This window comes from Physeter macrocephalus, chromosome 1 (assembly GCF_002837175.3).
Source record: "Physeter macrocephalus isolate SW-GA chromosome 1, ASM283717v5, whole genome shotgun sequence".
NCBI lineage: Eukaryota > Metazoa > Chordata > Mammalia > Artiodactyla > Physeteridae > Physeter > Physeter macrocephalus.
In genome coordinates, this window is record NC_041214.2 from 35692267 (window position 1) to 35714925 (window position 22659).

Sequence of the window (22659 nt, forward strand, 5' to 3'; positions counted from 1 at the left end):
TGGGCCCGTGAGCCATGGCCGCTGAGCCTGTGCGTCCGGAGCCAGTGCTCTGCAACGGGAGAGGCCATAACAGTGAGAGGCCCGCATACCGCAAAAAAAAAAAAAAAATGGGCATAACATTTGGTTGCCTAAACTCTATGGCAGCATATACATACTCAAAGGGGTTAGAACTGATTTACTAGAGAAAAAGAAAAAAAATGAGTGACAGATTTATGACTTGCCAAAAGTCACACAAGTTAGGACTGGAAACCAGATTAGAAACTAGAAATCCTGAAAGAATCAATTAATTTCAGGCCTACCTTTATCAAAGAAGCACTGCATTCTGTTCCCTCCATGAGCTCATTCTCTAGTCTATACCATTTAGAACCCCAGATGATAAACTCCCTGTATAAACTCCCTGTATAATAACCTCTTCCATCTTTTTGCAGAATGAAGATGGCTTCTCCAGCCAGACTTGCATGGCTTTCTCCAGCCAGACCACATCTGAGAAATCCTCTGTCCCGCAGAAGTGGATGGGAGACCGACTTAGCCCTCCATGTCCTGTTTCCCTGCTCATCCCAGACTCCAGGGACACCCATTTCAGTGCATAGTACATCTCTAGAATTCTCCCCCGACAATGTCTCTTTCCCTGGCTCCTGCTCTGAGATGGATGTCTTCTCCAAGATCTCTCTCTCTTTCCTTTCTGCACCCAACTGTAGCTCTGACTTCAAGTTGTAGCTTTCCTTTCCTTTCCTTCTTATATCCCCTTTACTATCTGAAGTTTCCTCTTGGATGCAGCTGGCATTTCAAACCCAACTGCCTAATGGTACATTCACCTGACCCATGACCACCTCTATTAATGGTTCCACCCTCCTTCCAGTCATTGAGACTTGAAACATCACCTTCATCTGTGGCTTACCTTCCAGACCATTGCCCTCCGCCCACATTCCAATTCATCACCAAGTCTTGTACACTCAGCTTTCCTTGTAATTCTATCACTTTCCCTCTCCTGTTCCTGTTCTGGTTTTAGTTTGGAACAGAAGTGATGTTTCCCTTCTCTGAGGCACCAAAGCACTGGCCTGTATGACACTGCAATTCTGCTTTGCATGGTATTTATGTGCTTACTTTTCTTCTTGTCAGTATTGAACTCTAAATTTCTTGAGAGCCAGAATTATGTATTTAATTTTAAAGAATTTGAACAGGGAAATGATGATGAAGAAGATGAGGGCCCCTACTGAAAGAGCTCACACGCTTGAATAAACAGATGCTGAATGGGAACAAAATACTTACTGCAGAATACATAATGACTTTTCTGTGGTTCAATGGCTGAGCTGCACTCTTCATGTGATAGAGGATTTCTCTGAGCAGGACATCTTAAAGAAGATAGATCAGCAATTGAGCTGAACCAAATATGGGCTTATATTTTAGATCATAAGCTTTTTGCTCATTCATACAGAGATTCTCTCTGCCAGGATTCTTAAGACTTAAGAAGAGAGGGGTGGGCTTCCCTGGTGGCGCAGTGGTTGAGAGTCCGCCTGCCGATGCAGGGGACACGGGTTCGTGCCCCGGTCTGGGAGGATCCCACATGCAGCGGAGCAGCTAGGCCCGTGGGCCATGGCCGCTGAGCCTGCATGTCTGGAGCCTGTGCTCCGCAACGGGAGAGGCCACCGCAGTGAGAGGCCTGCATACCACAAAAAAAAAAAAAAAAGAAGAGAGGGCAAGAACTCATTTTGGTGGAGCATCTGCTGTGTGCTAATAGTGTGATTTGTATACATTATTTCACTGAATCCTGACTTCTATCCCCATTCATAAGTGAAGAAGCTGAGGCTCAGAGCCATTAAGTGACTCACTCAGCTGGGGAAGGAGAGCTGGATTGGCATGTTAGGACTCTAGTATACCAGATTTTGTTAAAACTCAGTTAGGAGGTTGATGAACTTGGAATTTCAGACAGCTTTTTACAGATAGTTGTTAGCCATTGCTCTTGTCCAGGGCAGTTCTGAAATGACAGGGTGGCATGCACCTCTCTGTCTTCATCCCTCTGGCAGCCACACCTGTGAGAGGCCGGGGGAGAAAGCAGCTCTCTGGATGTCTGCAAGGGTGCAGACTGTCTTCTGTGGACCATTGCTCCAGGTTACTCTGGATGTCACTACTAGGGGGGCAGCCAGCAATTTTAGTTTTCATCTGAGGGCTCCACCTGTCGTCAGTAGAGGAAAGCTTTTGCCCTTTGCATTTGTTGCTCCTGAGGGGGTAAAAGGCAGACAGACACAGCACAGAGTCTCCATCCCATCAGCAGACTCTGAGGCTGAGGGTACCTCATAGTGCAGGTGCTGTCCTGAGGACGTGCTGCCTCAGGGGCTTCCACACCATCCACCGAGGACTCCTTGTGTCTGTTGGTCATCTCTCTACAGTGCATGTGGTGTCCTCACTTAAGGATGACCAGTTTTCTTTTGTAATGAGCAGGGTATTGATGTTAACAGACTGATTATGATCCCAGACTCTGTGGTCCACTCAGCAAAACACGCACGTAGCAGCTACGATGGATGAATCAGACATGGCCCCTGTCCTCAAAAAGCTCATAAAACAGTGAGAAGAGACTGTCTATTAGTCTGTGTACCAATAAGCACAATAAAAGAGGGAGGTGATCTGCTCATTCCGTGGATGCTGAGGCTTCCTTGACTAGGAATAGAGGGAGCTAGAGGCTACACCTCCCACAGGTCTGCATCTTTCTGCTTCAGGGAAGGTTGCCCTCTGGGACCCTTCAGAGCTTAGGCTTGATCTTCGGGCCATGATGGAACTAAACTCTGTGGCCGAGTTTCTGGGAGTCATGACAGCCACCTTCAATCAGCAACTTGTCCCTTGTCAGCAGGTGCCTTTGCAGTAGCTTTCAGTATTGATGACGGAATAGATCAGCTCTTGGTTCTGGGGTGCTTGTGCAACTTGTCCCAGGAGAAAATAGGGGTAACTATCATAATCATCCACAGGCTCTGGCATGCCAATAGTCATGTTTTATAGGAGGGGAAACTGAAGCTCAGAGAGGTTCAGCAACTTGTCCAAGATCATACAACTTGTAAGTAGAGGGGCTGAGTTTCACTGAACCCAGCATGTCCAGCTTCAAAACCTTGGTCTTAATTATTAGGCTTCACTGTAGCTAGCTTCTAAGTTCCCTGGTGCATCATTTATTAAATCTGCATACACTAGACAAAATACTATTGAAGACATAAACTTCACTTCTCTCACTATTGGGCTATATCAGGAGTTGGCAAACTTGTTCTATAAAGGGCCAGGAGTACATGCTTTAGGCTCTGTGGGCCAGGTGTTCTGTCACAACCATTCATTCTCAAGTGGAAGCACAAAAGCAGCCAAAGATACTACCTAGATGCATGAGTGTGGCTGAGCTTCAATAGCATTTTATTTACAAAAAATAGGCAGCAGGCTGGATTTGGCCTGCAGGCTGTAGCCTGCTGACATCTGATCTACAGCAAGAAGCAGTTTCCATTAACACAAACAGGACCAGCCATATATTTCTAAATTAGCCTTAGGAATTAGCCTAGAGATTTTCTTGTGTGTATGGGGGTGTGTTGTGGGGGAAGGCAATGGGAGGAGGATATTACTGAACAGTGTCACCCTTGAAACCAAGTGATGGAACAGAAGTTTTGGCAAAGGTAAGAAGATGCCGGTCAAAGTCCTGATGTTCCCTTGTGACTGTCTCCCAGACTGTACATGCTTTCTCTGCAGGGTTGGGTTCAGATGCTTCATAACAAGCATGTAGTTGACAAATCTCTCTTGCCTTGCCAGATCTGAACAATATGCTGAGCTTGTGTCTTGGCAGGAATCACTAAGGAAATAATTTCCTGGCTTATCAATAGCACTGGGCTTCCCCTAGAAAATAGGACAGGTGTGTGCATATGAGTGCCAGTCCTAATAGAGTCCAAGACCCAGAGACCACCTTAGAGAAGGACTCTGATAGACAAATCTAGTTTAATGCACTCATCAAATGGGGAAACTGAGACCCAGAGAGGGGAAGTGATTTCCCCAAAATGCAATCTCTAGTAGCCAAAGGAAAAAAGTAAAGGAAATATGAAGCAAGCTGCTGGGAAAACCCCCATCTTATATTCAGATACAGACCCCTGCATTTATTAATAGATTCTAGTCAACCTCTACCTGGCTTTCCCTGCCCTTTTCTTCACCATCTCCTACATCTAGAGAAGTGCTTCTGAAACTTTATTGTACATGTGAGGTATCTAGGGATTTCATTAAAATGCAGATTCAGATTCAGCTGGTCTGGGGTGGGGCCTGGGATTCTGCATTTCTTTCTAGGGGCTTGGCGATGCTGACGTTGCTGGTCCATGGACTGCATCTTTAGTAGTGAGGGGATGAATTCCTGAGCCCATCATGACTAGGTTGGGGAAATGAAGAGTCTACCATCTGATGCATTTGGCCACCATACTGCTGGTCCCCGCTGGTTCGGGAATGAGATCTGGTGCTTATGTGGCCAACGAGGCACAACTTTCACCCTCTGCATCCTTTGTTGTTTGGTACGTAGGACTGAGTTGCATCTTGGGCTCTGTTCCTACACACAGTCTGTGTCCTGCCTGCTAATTTTTCCTAAGACACCAGATTCCATCTATGACTCATCTCTGGATGCTCTCCCATCCCCAGGGTCTGGGTCTTGTGGTTCATGCCCTCAGCACGGAGTGAGGACTTGTACATTCTCATCAAGTCTCTCTCTGTACTGTGCAACCAGGGCTCTGTAACAGCAGGTCTGCAACACTATCACATCATTCATGACCACTGCCCTAAATTATTTGTCCCAACCAACTTTGTTCACCTCATATGAAATTACTCCCAACCATCCTGACTTCATACCTCATTAGCTGTTCTGGTTACAGCTTACTTCACTCTTTATATGAGCTTTTGTAGCTATAATTGACTCCTCTCCTGGTTGGTGACTTGAATTCTTTCTCTAGCTCTGCAGCCCTGAGTGAACATCCTCCCAGTCTGGTCCAACCTCCAGGATGCTTTGTCTCTGTATTCTCCTGGGGGTCTGCTGAATGTGTCCAACCTCATGGTGAATAGCGTCTGGCAATTGTTGGAGTCCTGATGTGATTGTACTGTTTTCTTCAAAGTCTCTAGAGTATATGACTCAGAACATCTCCTGTGACTTAAAATTTCTTCATTGTTATGACAGCCTGGCATAATAGACTTCTTCTTTCTCTCCATCTTTAGTTTTAATGTCTACATTAACAACACCTGAACCTGTCATATCCTCAGGGGTCTTGGCCTGCCACTCAGCTGCCCTCAGAGCCTCAGCATTTATCCCCATCCTGCCTGATTTTGGCTTCTTTCTTCCACCCACCTATCCTGATTACAAGGGCTGGGTTCCTTCATTATGATTGGATGTCCTGTGCTACAAAGGGCCAAATCCAGCTGAGAAGAGGCATCACTGAGAAGCAAACATCTTTCAACACCAATGGAAAAATTTAAGCTGTGTCATAAGCTTGTCAATTGCAATAGGTATTAATCTACAGGGCATAATTAGCCTGCAAATTAAACTGTATTAATTTTAACAGTGGCTACTGCCAAGGGTTTTAGGAAAACAGGCCACTTTTGCTATACCTCCCACTTGAAAAATTCACCCTATAGGCCACCAGATACAATTGATTTTCATGTGGCTCAGATATAAAATCCATGATTCTTTGATCTGGAAAGGATGAAAAGTATCATTTAGCTTTAGCCCAAAGCTTCTGTTTTCCAAATGGGAAAACTAAGGCCCAGAGTGGGTAATATTAATGATCATAACAACACATAATGTTTGATAGTGTATTATGTATCAGGTACTATTTGTGGTAAGCCTTTGGAATACATACATTCATTTTAATCCTTACTATGTAAGAAGTGGGTATTATTATTATCCCCAATTTTCAGAATGGAAACTGGTACAGGGGTGATTACGTGTCTAATTCAAGGTCACATAACTTATTAATGGTGGGACCAGGACTCAGACCCAGATCACTTAACCACAATGCTTCTCTCATTTTTAAAATACTTACCCCTCTGCTGTCTAGATTTCTCTTTCTTCTTGTGAATTCCATAGAGGGACAGGAGGGACAATTCTGATATTTCTTTCAACTTAATCATGGTGTCCTCTGTGGCCCAGGAGGGTAAAGTGAAATTATGAACACCCTGTAGCGAAGACAAAGGAAGAAAATGTATATTTTTATTTCTGACTGTCCTCTTTATTGACTTTTAAATCCCCCTTCCCCCGCAAAAAGTACTAGGTCCAGCCTTTCTTGGGAGAGAGGGAGAGTTCATGAAAGAGGAGACCAAAGTGAAGTAGCCTACAGAAGAAATTAAAAAAAAAAAAAAAAAGTAATGTGGCCACAACTTGTAATAGCTTAGATCAAACTGTAGTAAGGAAAAAAAAACCCAAGACTTGAACCAAAAAGTGGGTTCTTGTTTTTATTGAAGACTCTTTTATAAGACTAACAAATCTTCCTTGAAACAGATGCTGATGATAAAGTGAAAATATTGGGAATGTCACATGTGCCTGCATCAATGAACTCTAACATAGAGGGGTGCAAACTGTGTCATTTGCTATCAAGACAGAACTATGAAAGTAATTGTCATCCCCACTCACAATGACCTCAAAATCAGAAGTGTATAGGAGTCATGTGGCTGGTCAGAATTTTGCCCCAAGATTCAGTGAACTGGCTGGGAAAACAGGATTATAGAGTTTTCTTTTTGGCCAGCAGGTGGAGAATGGTGATGGAGAAAAACATCATGAAGCCCTGAAAAAACAGTAATTTATCTAGCTAAAAAGGTTATTTCACATGCATTGTATAGCAAAAGAGAAATTCTTTCCTGATAAACCAATTTTAATAGCCTGGTTTAAAGTTGGCTTGCTTATTTCTATATCCAGAAATCAGGTAATTTTTTTTCTTCTTCTTTCTGTACAACAGTATTGCTTTTTTCATTAAAGTCTATTTAATGAAATGGAGCCCAGTGTTCCTGAGTGACTGAAAAATAAGTAAGTGGTAAGGCACAGAAAAAGCAATTTTGCCTAAATTTTCTTTTTTTTTTTAAGATTTTTTTTTTAATGTGAACCAGTTTTAAAGTCTTTATTGAATTTGTTACAATACTGCTTCTTTTTTATGTTTTGGTTTTTTGGCCGCGAGTCATGTGGGATCTTACTCCTCCAAACAGGGATCGAACCCACACCTCCTGCATTGGAAGGCAAAGTCTTAACCACTGGACCGCCAGGGAAGTCACTGCTTATAATTTTCTAAAGGGTGAATACATAAATAAGAGAGAGAAGAAGTCAGAATTTTCAAGTTAATATAAAGAAGTCTTGACTTATATTTCAATGTCAAAGGAAGTCTAAATAATACATCTGTATAAAAGCAAAAGAAAATGTATTTATCTGTTTCAAAATAGGCATAAATCATAAAATCAGATTGTAAGTTAATCTTTGATATTTTTTCTTTTACCTCACAAAATAAAGCATTGTAGACTTTACTCCAAATTCCATAAAGGTTCTGGTCATTGTAACCTGTAAATTTTGGCAAGATTTCTATAAGATCCTGAAACACACACAGAGGGAAAAAATTTTTACACCAGGGTTTCTCGACTTGGACATTATTGATATTTGGGCTGGATAATTCTTTGCTGTGGGGCTGCCCTGTGCACTGTAGGATGCTCAGCAGCATCCCTGGCCTCTACCCACTAGATGCCACATCATCCCTAGTCCCTCAGTTGCAACAACCCAAAATGTCTCCAGACATTGACAAAGGGTTCCTGTGAGGCAAACTTGCCCCCATTGAGAACTGCTGTTCTTCACATGAAAGTGCACCAGTAATACTGGCTATGATAATGCCAACCCAAAGATTTCTACAAATGCTAATTGATCATTTCTTATTATTACATTAAAAATGTGGGCACCTGCTGGCTTACTGCCACATGTTCCTGGTTTGTCCTGGAATCAGACTGAAGTGCACTGCCTCAAATTCATCTTGGAAGTAGGTGAAGTATAACTCACATGTAAATGAGTGGAAGGTGAGAAGGGAAAGCATGTCTCAGACCAAAGCACCCCAGGAAAACTCAACAGAAACTGGGTCTGGTATCTGGCTATAAATGTGGGATTTGGATGGGATGCAAACATTTCTCTAGGTTCTGTATTATTTTTGGATTGTCATGGTAATGAGACCCATTGGTCAGCTGTCTGCATGATGAATTGGTAGCAATTTCTGGGAAGTCTTTGGAAGATACTGTTTGTCTGATGAATAAATTTTCTAGGAAAATATAATTTGCTAATATTAACCCAAATGGATTTCCATAAAATAAACAGAAATAATTATTAAAGAGCCCACAACCTCCCCCAACAAAACAAAACAAAACAAAAGCTCCAGGGCCAGATAATTTTATTGGAAAATTCTACCAAGCTTTGTGCTATTTTAACTGACCTGGAGCATAAAAAAAGACAGAAAACTTCCAAAAATTTTGTATAAGCATTGATACTGACAAAGACTGACCAGAAAAGAAAACTATTGTCCAAAGTTACTTTGAATATCAGTGCAAAAAGTCTAGGTAAAATATTAACAGATAATTCAATATCATACTAAAAAAAGGGGGCTTCAATCTAGATATGTAAAGATAGTTCAATAATAGTAAATCTATGAATATAATGAATCTTAGTAATTGATCCAAGAGAAAAACAACCTGATTTTACTAAAAATGTTGAAAAGACCTTTCAAAAAATTAAACACCAATATTGAAAAAAACACTCAAGAAAATAGGAAAGATAGCTAATTCCTTAACTTGATAAAAATATGTCTATTTGGTCCAAAAACCAGAATGCTTAATAGGGAAATACTTCTAAAATCAGGAATAAGACAAGGATACCCACTACCAATACTATTATGTAATACTGGACTGTAAGTACTGGCCAGTACAAATAGACAAAAGAAATCAGAGGTATAAATATTGGAAAAGTAGATGTAAGCCATGATTTTTTGCAGATATTATAAGCCTGGAACAAACAACAAAAAATATAAAGACCTATATGAAGAAAACCTTAAAACAATCTTGAAGATAAGAACAAATAGGAAAATGTATCATGTTCTTGGAAAGGAAGACTCAACAAATTTGCAACAAAGTTGCAAATTCTCCCTAAGTTAATTTATACATTTAATATAACCCCAACAGAAACACTGAAGAGTTAAATGAAAACATACCCATGAAAACTCAGAAAAAGTAGAGAATGAGGGAGAGAATATGTAATATGCTTTAAATATTAAAGCATATAAAATTCATAATAATTATAACAGTGTGGTTTTGGCTAATAAAATGAAAGAATAATTTAAAAGAATAAAAATTCTAGAAATAGACCTTACAGATATGGGAATTTTAATATGTAACAGCTCAAATTAGTGGGGAAAAGATGAACTACTCAATAAACAGTGATAGAGCAATTAGGTAATATTCTGGAAAAAACTTCAGCAGGATACATACCTCACACCTAACACCAGTATTAACTGTAAATGGGTCCAATATGTAAATGTAAAAATGAAGCTATAGTAGAATTAGAAGAAAGCATTGCAGACTTCCTTTATAACCTAGGAGTGGCCAAGGGCTTTTCTAAATATGACTACAAATATATAAACCATAGATGGCTATATCTGTACACTTACAACCATGTAGCAAAAATGCTGTAAACAAGACAATAGGCAAACAATAAAAAGAGGGCCATTTGTATCCCAGAAAAAAAAAAAAAGTTAAGAGAGAGAAAGCTCCTAAAACTTTATAAAAAGAAGAAAACCAATAACCCAAAAGAAGAATGGTCAAGGGATATGAACAGAATAGGAAATACAAATGGCTTTTAACTAGAAGAAGATATCCAAAGCTCACTCATCGTAACAGAAAAGTACTACAGCACAGTGTTCTATAATAGTGATGATACTGGTCTTTCTTGTCTCATTCCTGATTTTGGAGGGGATGCTTCTAGTGATACCATCTTTCACTTACAGATTGGCAAATATCCTCATAGTTGTCTATGCACTGTTTGGAAGGCTGTGGAGAAATAGGCACTCTTACGTATTTCTGATGGGAGTAGAAATTGGCATAACCTCATTGAAGGGTAATTTGATAATATTCAAATTGTCCCAGAATTTCCACTATTTCTGCATACCACTAAATAACACATTTTTTTAACCTTATAAGGATGCAGCCTCTTTTGGAATTCCTCTGATTTCAAAGTCTTCCTCTGAAGTTCTTGAAAACGAGAGCAGTTCCTGAAAGGCAGGCATAGCAACTGAGGAAAAAGAGAAATCGTAAATCTTTTATTAGTCAAAAGAACTAAAGAAGCTGCAGCCATTAGGTATAAAGTGACCTGAGTAAAAGATTCAAATGTGTTTTGAGCTGAATGGAATTCTAAAATTGAGGAAAAGGAGATAAATGATCTGCAGGTCTTAAATAGTAGGATATATACCCAGAACTCAAAATCTTTCTTTTTCATTTCATGAACTTGCCTAAATAGAACTGTGCTATTGGTAAATACTCACACTTCCCGGTTTTCCCTGTGAAATGGTAACAATTATCTTGCTTCCTTCCAGACCTCTTTCATTTCTAGCACTAGATGCACATCTATGTGCATGCGTGCGCACACACACACACACACACACACACAAACACAAGTATAGAGAAATGAATTAGAGGTTCCAGAAAGAACCTTAAGAGATCGATTAACCATTCACTGAAATACGTTCTTGAAAATTTGCAGACTGTTAAAATAAGGGAACATAATAAACACATAGAAAAATATGTTTGAAAACCTATTATGAGGACAAAATGATCATCCAAAAATGAGTTTAAATTTGACAATCTTTTGTAGTTTTAATTATAATCTATAGGCTGGTGACTCCCAAGTTCATTTTGTTGCTCTTACTTTCCATCTGAGCTAGTCCTGTATTTTCAGCCTTTGGTGGATATCACCAGTTGGATGTTCTCTTCATCCTCAAATTTGACACGTACAAACCTGAACTCCACTTCTTCATTTTTAACCATTTCTTTTTTGTAATCTCTCTACTTTTGCCAATGAAGAAATTTATCGTCCTGCTTCATAGACTAATCACTTTTGCCTGTCTACTTTCAAAACACAGTTGACCTTGAACAATGCAGAGGTTAGGGCTGTTAACCTACACACAGTTGAAAATCTGAGTGTAGCTTCACAGTCTGTATCTACTGTTCCACATCTGGGGGTGTCGACCAACTGGGGATCATGTAGTACTGTAGTACGAATTTATTGAAAAAATTCACATATAAGTGGACCCGTGTAGTTGAAACCCTCGTTGATCAAGAGACAACTGTATATCCAAAATAGACCCCTTTTCTTTACTTTCATTGTCCCCTCCCATTCCAGACCACTGTAATCTGTGTTTCAACTACTGTAAGAGCTTCCTATGTGATCAGTTTGCATCACAATTCATCCTCCACACAGCAACTACACTAATCCTTTTAAATTTATTTTTGTAAATGCTAATATCAATATTTTAAAACCATCAATCAGATCATGCCATTCTGTAGTTTATAACTTTCACTGGCTTTCCATTTTACTTAGAATAAAATCCAAACTCAGGCCCTAGTGACCTTTTTGTCCTGCTTTCCTACTGCTGCCCCCTCACTCACTCCTCTCCAGCAACACTGGGGGCCTTCTTGCTGTCCCCTGAACACACAGGCTGGGGGTCTCTGTGTTCCCTGCCTGAGACACTCCCCCCACTCCAGCTCTTCTAGACATCCTGCCCAGCCACTATCACATTACCTTGTTTTATTGCCTTCAAGGAACTCACTGCCATTTGAAATTATTGTATTTATTTTCCTCTTTATCATCCTAACATTCCTATAAAATATAAGCTCGAGGATATCCAGGCTCTTGTCTATCTTGTTCACTGCTGTGTTGTCAAAGGCTAGAACAGGGCCTGGCATATCAGTGCCGACTCAAAAACCATTTTTTTTTTTTTTTTTTTTTTGTGGTATGCGGGCCTCTCTCTGCCGTGGCCTCTCCCGTTGCGGAGCACAGGCTCCGAACGCGCAGGCTCAGCGGCCATGGCTCACGGGCCCAGCCGCTCCGCGGCACGTGGGATCCTCCCAGACCGGGGCGCGAACCTGGTTCCCCTGCATCGGCAGGCGGACGCGCAACCACTGCGCCACCAGGGAAGCCCCCATTTTTTTTTTTGTAAGTTGCTTCCTTGTCACCTTCTTCTGTGTCACCTTGTCTTACCTTGCCTTCCTTCCCCTAATGTCTTTACCATCTAATTTCAGGCCTTCACTTCCTCACTCCTGCATGACTTCACCAGTTGTTTTCAGAGGGCTCAGTATCTTCCCTCCAAGCCACTGTCAGACAAATGCCCCAAAGCACTGCTCATTGTGTGTGTGCACGGTACTGAGGGAGGTACACAGTTTTTTCTACATCCCCTGCTTTACATCTAAATTTCCCTGCCTGGCTTTCACAATTTTCCATAGGACAAATGACACGGTTGAGGGAAAAAGCACAGGACGGTTCATTTAAAGGCCTAGGTTTTAATGAATTACTTAACCTTTCTAGACTTTAGTTTTCTCATCCCACATGTTGAAAGAATCAAGCTGAAAATGGAATAATCACCTAAACGTCTGTCCAGAATTTTGCAGGTTACAAAGTCATTTCCTTTTCTTAACTGAGTTGGTTTTCACAAATCCCTGTGAAGAATTTAGGTGGGTAGTGTTGTTCCCATTTTACAGAAAAGGAAACTGAGGTGCAGGGAAGTTACTCAAGGTTAAGTATCTGAAGTGGTAGGTGGCTCTCAGACTCAGGTTTTCCCAGCTTTAAATTCAGCCCTCCTTCTACATCACGCTGCCTTTGTCTCAAGATTCCTTCTGGCTATTAAATTTGGATTCTCTAACCTGTGCCCAACACACTTATTCAGTCTTATTTTCATTCTTTCTAAATATGAACTCTGGACACAGAAGGGCAAGCACTCTACCTTGACTCAAAGCTAAGCTTTTGGGCTGCGTTGCTGTCCTTTCTTACCCTTCTCCAAGATCTGGTTCAAGTTCTCACTCTGTCCATGAAGACTTGAATGACTGCCCTTTGGTAGCTCTGAGTATGTCTTATTCTCTGAATTCCTCCAGCATGTGCAGCTTGTTCTTGAAATCATTGCCCACCACTTGCATTGTATTCTACACACTTCACAAGTGTGAATCTTTTTTCATCAAATGGATTATAAATTAGGGAAGAAAACTGGCCTCATATTTCTCTTCTATTTCTGTATAGCAGTTAGCAAAGTTCTAGGAATAACATTGGTTGATTGATTGATTTTGTTAAATTTCCTAGTTGATGTTAGAGAAAATTGTTTTAATCTTAGTGGTTAGGTAGCAGGAAGCCACAGGTAGACAATCTTGCTTGTTTCTTTCTCCCTCTTCCTCACTCTCCCTGTTTTTCTTCCTCTTCTAATAGCACCTGCATTCTCTTTACTATGTAATTTAATCATTATCTTTCAAGATTAAAGGTTAAACAGCTACCCTGGTCTATATTGGCTAAATTTGGTGCTTCTGTCCAGTCTTTATCTTTGTAGAAAAGACTGTGGTAAAAGTGAATTTTTTTCTTTTTGGAAGAAAATATTCACAAGCTCCTAAGAACACTGATAATCATAATGATTCCCTTCTGATTCTGTGATGGAAAGAGGCATAAATAAATCATCCTGTCTTTTCAGGAAACAGCAGAAAATTTGACTGGAGTAGATTTACCTAGAGTGAGGTTGACAGAGTTAAGCTATTTCTACAAAGCACTTGGGAAAAATTCTTAAGTCACCAGTTTCAGCAATTAAGTCAGATTTCTTGGTAACCCACCCCAGAGCTCTCTGAGCAACATTCTAGGTCTGGTAGTCATGTTAAGCCTCAGTCATAAAGAGAGGAGATGGTCATGTTATAATGTGACTGCAGGGGAATTAGGAAGTGTTCCTTGTCCCAAACTATTTCCTTCACACAGTCCTAAATTCCACATCTGGAAGATTAGTTAGATTTATTTATTACTATTTTAAAAAATAGCAATTCCTCTGAAAAGATAAAAGAGTTCTTGGTCAGTCCCACCTAGTATAAATAAATTTGAGAGTTTCTCTCAAACAACCTCATTTAGGCAACTTGATTTATGGTACTTGTTCTCAGACTTGGCTGTCCACTAGAATCATCTAGGGAGATTTTTTAAAAGTACTGATGCCTGGGTCCCACCTTCAGAGATTCTGATTTATTATGGCATGTGCCCTGGGCATCAGGATTTTTAAAAAATTTCCAGGTGATTCTAACAGGCAGCTAACTTTGAGAACCATTAGTTTACACCAAAGGAAACTGCTCTGGAATGAGATCAGCCTGGTTCTAGTCTCAGTAGTGATGTTTATCAGCTGTGTGACTTTGGATCTATTTTGTTTGACTTCTCTGAGCACTTTTTTCCCTGGCTGGAAAAGAAGGACAATAATATTTTCCATTCAAGGTTGTTATGAAAGGTAAATATGATGATACATATAACATATTGGGCACTAATTATGTAATCAGATCTTTCTTTTTTACCCTGCCTAGGAATGGGGATTGCCAAAAGTTGAAAGACTAGCAAAACAAAGTGGATAATAAAGCTCTAAAGAGAAATTCTGTTCCTACTCCCTCCTGTTAGGACTTTCTATGTCCTTTGCACCTTTATTTAGGAAAGAATTAAGACTGCACAGCCCATGAAGTGTCCAGACTCCCAACTCCACAAGCCCTGAGCAGCCTTCTTTCCTTCTTCCAGAACCAATGAAATCCCCCTGTTTTCCATAATACTGACCTGATCTTAAGAAACAGGGACTGTGTGCACCAGGATGGGCTGCCAGGGTAGGATGGGATTCCAGACACTGATACCTTCTGGGGGAAATAGGGCTGCAAGGTTTGTCATAGCACTCATCAAAGTCCGGTCAATATCCGTGCTTTGAACATAAACCTAGAGTGGGAAAATCAAAGTAGAATCCGATTGAGAGGAACTGTGGGATTTTTTCCTATGGAGCTAATAGTGTATTTGAGAAAGGGCAGGACACCTACACCAAAATATTAGCAGACATTGTGGTAGCATCATGATCATAATACCTATTATGGAAGAGACAGTATTATGAGCATTCCATGGCATAAAGCAACCTGGTTTGCCAACAGCTGAATTGACAAAAGAGACCAATCAAGTGGTGGCTACTTGTCACGCCTAAGTTATTTACCGTAGGTGTCCATGTTGAACTTACTTATATTCATACATTTTTTAAGGAGTACATTTGTAAACAAGACATCTGACTTTTATAAGTTCCTTGAGAAACAGGGAACTTTTACAAATACATTATGCTAAATTATTTCAAGGGGCAACTTTCCCATTGTTAGCTTCCCAACTTACCTGTTCGTGTTTATAGGACTTGTTCAAGAATTTTTCATATTGTTTCCTTATATATTGTCCAAGTTCATAATGCTGCTCCATGCCCAGCTATGGGAACAAATAAAAGCAAAAATTAGTGAAAGTAAGTTCTGTGAAGCTATGTGTCTCATCTCTCCTCATTGATTATGTAGAGTGAACAATGGTGTACTTTAATAGTTCCACAATAACAACACATTTTTAAATGAAAACAGGAAAAGAAAGCTGTAACCTTTCATAATGACTCCCTGAGAAAACTCAATTCATTGTCATTAGCACTTAACATAGAGCCTTGTACAGTTAATAACTGGTGATTGATCTGATTTATGTAAATGGTTCATCTCTGATGTGGTAGAGCATTCAATGGTTCATTTTTGTGACAGAGAATTTCAAGGGCTGGTTACCAAGTGGAAGGAATTCAACTATCTGATAAGAGGTTGGACTTGATGAATCTAAAGATCACTTTCAACCTCTGGGTGCAATGATTTATTATCTGCACAGTTCATTTACGACTGGTTCATGAAAAACTAGAGCCTGTTACTCAAAGTGTGGTCTGTGGATCAGCAGTATTAGCATCACTTGGGAGTGTTAGAAACCAAATTCTTGGGCCCCACCCTTGACCTACTAAATCAGAATCATTGGGGGTGGAGCTCAGGAATCTGTTTTTAACAAGCTCATTAAGATTCTGATGGCAATTAATCATTGAGAAGCATTGCCTTAGCTCATTGATCCTCAAACATTACTGGGCATCAGAAGCAAAATTATCTAGGGTCCTTGTTGAAATGCAGATTCCTCAGCATTTCCCCCAGAGATTCCAGCTCATTGGATCCTGGGTGTAGCCTGGAACCTGCATTTTAACAAGTGCCCTGAGTGATTCAGATCCATGTAGTAGAGCACCATGCTTTGGGAAACATTGCATTCTAGTCTGTCTAGAGACAGAGCCTAGCCAGAGCTTCAGGAGTCAGAAAAGATGGGATCACTGTGGCTTCTGCTTGGTCCCACTCCCTCATTTGCTTGTCACTCCTGGCTACCCTTCGAGATGGGAAAAGAGGTAGGAAGAGAATAATGTGTGCTTTGAGGTTTGTGAGTTTCCTGAATGACCTGGATAGCTGAAGAAGCAGGTACTTTGGGTGTAATTTGCTGTTCTCACTTAAAGCTAACTTTTAAGGAAGTAGTCATCTTCTATACAGCAATGGTTTTCAAACACTAGCATGCACAGAATCACCTGGAGAGCTCATTAAAAAAAAGATTCCCTGGAGTCAACCCCAGAGTTTCTAGTTCAGTGGGTACGGCCAGAGAATTTACATTTCTGACAAGTCTCCTGGTGATGGTGATGTTACTCATCCAGGGACCACACTTTGAGAACCATTGAACTCAGAACAATTGCTTTGTCACTACACAGATTGGAAGTACCTAGTCAAGGGCAGGAATTTGAGCTCTAGAACCTTGCTACTTCAAAGTGGCCATGTATCAGCACCATGGGCATCATTTAAGAGTATGTTAGAAATGCAGAATCTCAGACCATGTCAGACCCAATGAATTAGAATCTGCATTTTGACAAGATCCTCAAATGATTCATTTGCACTTGGAAGGCTGAGCAACACTACTTTAGGAGAAACTGGTGGCTAGTCAAGAGAATACCAGAAGAAGAATCCAGATCCCACAGTCTGGAAGAATCTTTTGGTTTTACTAGAACTTTGCAAGGGAACAGGAGTCTCGACAGAGCCATAAGCATTATGAAGCAGCCTTGAGTTTTTATAACCCTTCTCTTTTTCAGGGAGCCAGAAGCAATGTATTCTATGGTGGGAAGAGCTCTGACCTGGGAGCTGGAAGATACTGGCCTCAAATAGCCTCTTTGCATTTTCTCCTCATTGAGACTATTAAGTTAGGGCAGTAATTCTCAGCCTTGGCTACACATTAGAGTCAACTGATCAACCAAGGAGTTTCTAAAAATCCCAATGTCCAGGCTGCACCCTAGATCGATTAAATAAGAACCTCCCAGGCAGACAATATTTTGTAAAGCTCTCTGAGTAGTTCCAATGTTTAGCCAAGATCAAGACCCATTAAATTTGGAGGTATCCAACTCTAAACATTCTATGACATTTTCTTAATATATTTAAACAATATTTTGGTCAGGACAGAAGCAACACACGTGGCCCTGTGGCTCCAAACAGAAGGGTAATCCACTCTTACAGGTGAAGGCGGCCAGGCACTGGAACGTGACCACAGATTCTTTTGTTCACCAGTTCACCTTCTTGGGTGCTCTTTAGGAAGTATGGGGTCCCTGTGTTTGACCACTTTTAAGGAAGGTTCAATCCCAATACATCCATCTGACCAAAAATCAATTTTGGCAACAGCACTTCCAAAGGAATCATGTTTTCCCAACTCTGCTGATTCAGGATTATTTTCTACTTTCTCAGGTGGAGCCTGAGAAACTGGCTTGTAAGCAATTCTTGGCTCTCTTCAGCATCTTTAAGCTCATGTATTCTGTTGTCCATGCACAACTCTTATGCTTTAATAATGCCAACAGGGTAAAAAGATCAAAACAGGCAATTCTATACAATTTTCCTACAGTTACTAGTCACTAGGGGTGACTTGATCATGATCAGAAATTGTTGAGGCTAATCATTAGTGCTTCTCTTTCCACAATCAAAACACATTTTACACTTTTTAAATCCCAGGTAACTGTGCAAAAACCTTTCCCAGATATGAGTAAAGTAGTTATATGGTTTCAGTATGTAACAATCCCACAGAGTTTCCCTTGAGACTCATCAGTAACTTGTTGTTGAAATCCAACCAACCTGAGTGAGTTGGCCAAATCCTTGTGGCCATGAGGATTCCTTAATGCGGTCTTTAGGAAAGGTTTCGATGGGACTTTGGTCTCCATGCCTAAAAACCTGAAAATAGATTGAGGTAGTAATGTTACAAACTTAACTTAGGTGTTTTGCCTCTGCTCATAATGATAGATTTTTCTTCTAGACCTCTGGTTCTCCACCTTGGCTATTCATTGGAATCACCTGGAGAGTTAAAAAAATTCTGAGGACTGGATCCCACCCCTTGTGATTCTAGTTTAATTAGTTTGGGATGCAGTCAGGGCATTAGGATTTTAAAGACCTCCCCAAGTAAGTCTCAGGTTAAGAACTGCTCTTCTAAGTTCACTAACACGTTCTAAAGGCTCATCATCTTGTTATTCACGTTACATGAAACATAGGAAAACTGTTAGTGAACTGTTATTGTTTCAGGTAATGTGAATAACAAGATGATGAACCATTAGGAGTCAGGCGACCCACACATGGAGACTGGTTTACACATCAGATAGGGCAGGAAGGAACACAAAGCTTAGCAAGATCACTTTATTGTAGACAAACTCTGATGAGAAGTATTCCTTCCTTAATTATGATTACAGTAATAATAGTGTTAACATTTTGACATATAATAATAGTGGCTTTTAAATGCTACATACAATTTGTGACCATCTTGAGCCAATGATTTATTAGTTTTTAGGAGGTTAGGGATAAAGGACTTGCCAGTAGAAGATTAGAAAATCTAAATTTCAACAACTTAAGAACATCCTACTGAATTTGTATGCATGTCATCGTGCTTTTTGTAAAACACCTTTATTAGAGTATAATTGTTTTACAATGCTGTGTTAGTTTCTGCTTTATAACAAAGTGAATCAGCTATACATATACATATTTCCCCATATCTCCTCACTCTTGCATCTCCCTCCCACCTTCCCTATCCCACCCCTCTATGTGGTCACAAAGCACCGAGCTGATCTCCCTGTGCTATGCGGCTGCTTCTCACTAGATGTCTATTTTACATTTGGTAATGTATATATGTCCATGCCACTCTCTCACTTGGTCCCAGCTTACCCTTCCCCCTCCCCATGTCCTCAAGTCATTGTGGTGCATGACTCTTTGAATTATGGTTTTCTCAGGGTATATGCCCAGTAGTGGGATTGCCAGGTCACATGGTAATTCTATTTTTAGTTTTTTAGGGAACCTCCATACTGTTCTCCATAGTGGCTGTATCAATTTACATTCCCACCAACAGTGCAAGAGGGTTCCCTTTTCTCCTCACCCTTTCCAGCATTTATTGTTTGTAGATTTTTTGATGATGGCCATTTCTGACTGGTGTGAGGTGATACCTCATTGTAGTTTTGATTTGAATTGCTCTAATGATTAGTGATGTTGAGCATCCTTTCATGTGTTTGTTGGCAATTTGTATATCTTGTTTGGAGAAGTGTCTGTTTAGGCCTTCTGCCCATTTTTGGATTGGATTATTTGTTCTTTTGATATTGAGCTGCATGAGCTGCTTGTAAATTTTGGAAAGATTCCACTTTTTTTATCCTAACCTCCCCACCCCGACACCATTTCCTGAAGATGGGGCTCCCAATAAAAATAATATATTTGTTTCCTACATCTGCAACTTTTAATTCCTTTGAATTTTCCCTCAGTTTCCTTGATTAATTCATTTCATTCAACAAACGCTTATTAAGCATTTACTCTGGGCTGGGTGCTGTGGACTCAGAGATAAATAAGACAGTTTTTGCCCTCAAGAAGTTGAGTCTACCTCTAGCCATTCCAATAAAAGGAGACCTTTCCCTGTATCATAAATCCAGTGGTTTCTCACCTTTTCAAGTATGAAGAAACACTTTTCAATATCAAAAAGTGACTACATTTAGGTCTTTAATCAATTTGAGTTTATCCCAGGAATGCAAGGATTCTTAAATATATGCAAATCAATCAACATGATATATCATATTAACAAACTGAAGGAGAAAAACCATATGATCATCTCAATAGATGCAGAAAAAGCTTTTGACAATATTCACACCCATTTATGATAAAAACCCTCCAGAAAGTAGGCACAGAGGGAACTTACCTGAACATAATAAAGGCCATATATGACAAACCCACAGCCAATATTCTTCTAAATGGTGAAAAACTGAAGTCATTTCCTCTAAGATCAGGAACAAGACAAGGTTTAAGATCAGGGACAAGACAAGGTTGTCCACTCTCACCACTATTATTCAACATAGTTTTGGAAGTTTTAGCCATATACTGCAAAGCTACAGTAATCAAGACAGTATGGTACTGGCACAAAAACAGCAATATAGATAAATGGAACAGGATAGAAAGCCCAGAGATAAACCCATGTACATATGGTCACCTTATTTTTGATAAAGGAGGCAAGGATATACAATGGAGAAAGGCAGTCTCTTCAATAAGCGGTGTTGGGAAAACTGGACAGCTACATGTAAAAGAATGAAATTAGAACACTCCCTAACACCATACACAGAAATAAACATTGTGCTTTTTTGATTGCACATTTAATCTTTGGGAAGAGTAATCTATACTTTTGCAACCTTGGTTCTTTCATTCTACTATGCTTTCTGAATAGAATACCAAACCAAACACAAAGCTATTTTATAAGCAAAAGATAAGGAAAGAAAAACTCAATAAATACAAGATGAAGTCTGCAATGATGTCAGCAAACATTTTTAATACGGAGGAGGGCTGCATAACAACTTGAATTCTCTGAAATTTCCTGCACTTGTCACTCTTATTACCTGGCTAAGGTGCTCCATTGGAAAGAAAGACAAGAGGCTGCTCTTTTTAAATCCTGTAAAATAGTTCAGCAGACACAGAAGTGTCCTTAGAACAATCTCAGACTTTAGTCATCTTTGAGATGGGATTCCAGGAAAATGAGGGAGGCTCCTAAAACCTGAATGGTGTCTCTGGGGTCTAAATAAAACTTATCTTTTGGCCCCCTGAACTGGTGAGAAATTGAAATCTCAGTAGAACAGGCTATGGCAAACAGAGTGACAATGGTGTGGTGAATCTTAAGAAACGATTTTGGTCAGGTAAGGAATTATTGCATGAATGGTCACCTCATGGCTGGAAGAAAGGCTGCATACTCTCTGATGAGCACCTACAGTTACTAGCCACTAGGGGTGACTTGATCAGAAATTGTCGAGGCTAATCATTAGTGCTTCTCTTTCTACAATCAAAACACTTTTTACACTTTTCGGATCACAGATCTGAGTAACTAAAGTTATTATATGGTTTCATTGAATTGTAAACCCCACATTATTTAGTTTCCAGGGTTTCTCAACCTCAGCACTGTTGACATTTTGGCTGTGGGGGCTCTCCTGTGCATTGTAGGATGTTTAGCAGCATCCCAGACTTTTGCCCCCTAGATGCCAGTAGCATTCTCCAGTTGTGACAATTGAAAAGTCTCCAGATATTGCCAAATGTTCCCTAGGGGAAAAAACCACCCCTAGTTGAGAGCCACTGAGTTAGCCAAAGAGAAGTTGAATGAGATACATTGTAGTAAAATAATTTACAACACTTCCTACCAGCCTATAACCACAATAACCCCTCAATACTTTTTGAAAGCTTGCTTTGTCCTAGAAGCTGTGCTAAGTGCTTCTCATACATTTAATCCTCTTATCAATTATACAAAGCAGTTGCTATCATTATCTTCATTTCACAAGCCAGGAAACTGACTTTAGTTAAGTGACCTGCCTAAGGTCACACAGTGCATAAGTGGTAGAGCAGAGGTGCAAACACAGGCTGTGTGAGTTCAACACCAGCTTCTGAACCCATGCAGAGGCTCGTTTCTCTCTGCTCAAACATACCCCTCAGTGTCCCACCAGTGGACAAGAGGAAACCAAAACCTTGATGTAAGAAACATCCCCAAATATTATTTAAAAGATAAAACTGAGGTTATGCAGCTAAATGACAGCACGGCCTGGAGAGAAAAACAAGTGCCATCCCCTTAGAGGAAGGTTTCAAAGAGCAGAGCTGGAACAAAACCATGGGACATGGGCAAGCTTTCCTGCTCTGTTTTTACAGGTCAGGAATAATTGTACTTCCCTACATTTCCATAGGTTTTCAGGGTTTCTGGGGTAGTGGCTCAAACATGCTATGAACTCTATGGAAGGGGTGTTCCACAGAAACACTTAATAAACCATCTCCCACTTCCAGTGCTAGAAATCAAAATGTGTGTGTGTGCTCACACACCTGTGCTTCAAGCACACGCAGGTAGCATTCTTGAGCTTCTGAAGTCTCTCCAGTTTAGCTGGAGCCTTTGGACTATGCCCAGGAATTTTTTTAAGTCTGTGCAGGACAACCTTCTTAACTGCCTTCCTGCCATATTTATAACTTCTGTTCTCAGTCCAGCAATCACACTCCAAAAAAATCCTTTAGAAATCTAAGACTATATTATTA

At 40.2% G+C, this 22659-nt stretch overlaps 1 protein-coding gene across 1 annotated transcript in view; it reads right to left on the minus strand.

The window, feature by feature from the left end:
- Positions 1 to 22659, minus strand: part of ACP3 (acid phosphatase 3) — a 30196-nt gene that overhangs the window by 5524 nt on the left and 2013 nt on the right. The window contains 7 exon segments of the mRNA XM_055089886.1: positions 1270 to 1352; positions 6030 to 6162; positions 7467 to 7559; positions 10187 to 10285; positions 14819 to 14971; positions 15407 to 15493; positions 18223 to 18318. Coding sequence (XP_054945861.1) covers positions 1270 to 1352; positions 6030 to 6162; positions 7467 to 7559; positions 10187 to 10285; positions 14819 to 14971; positions 15407 to 15493; positions 18223 to 18318 — 744 coding nt within the window.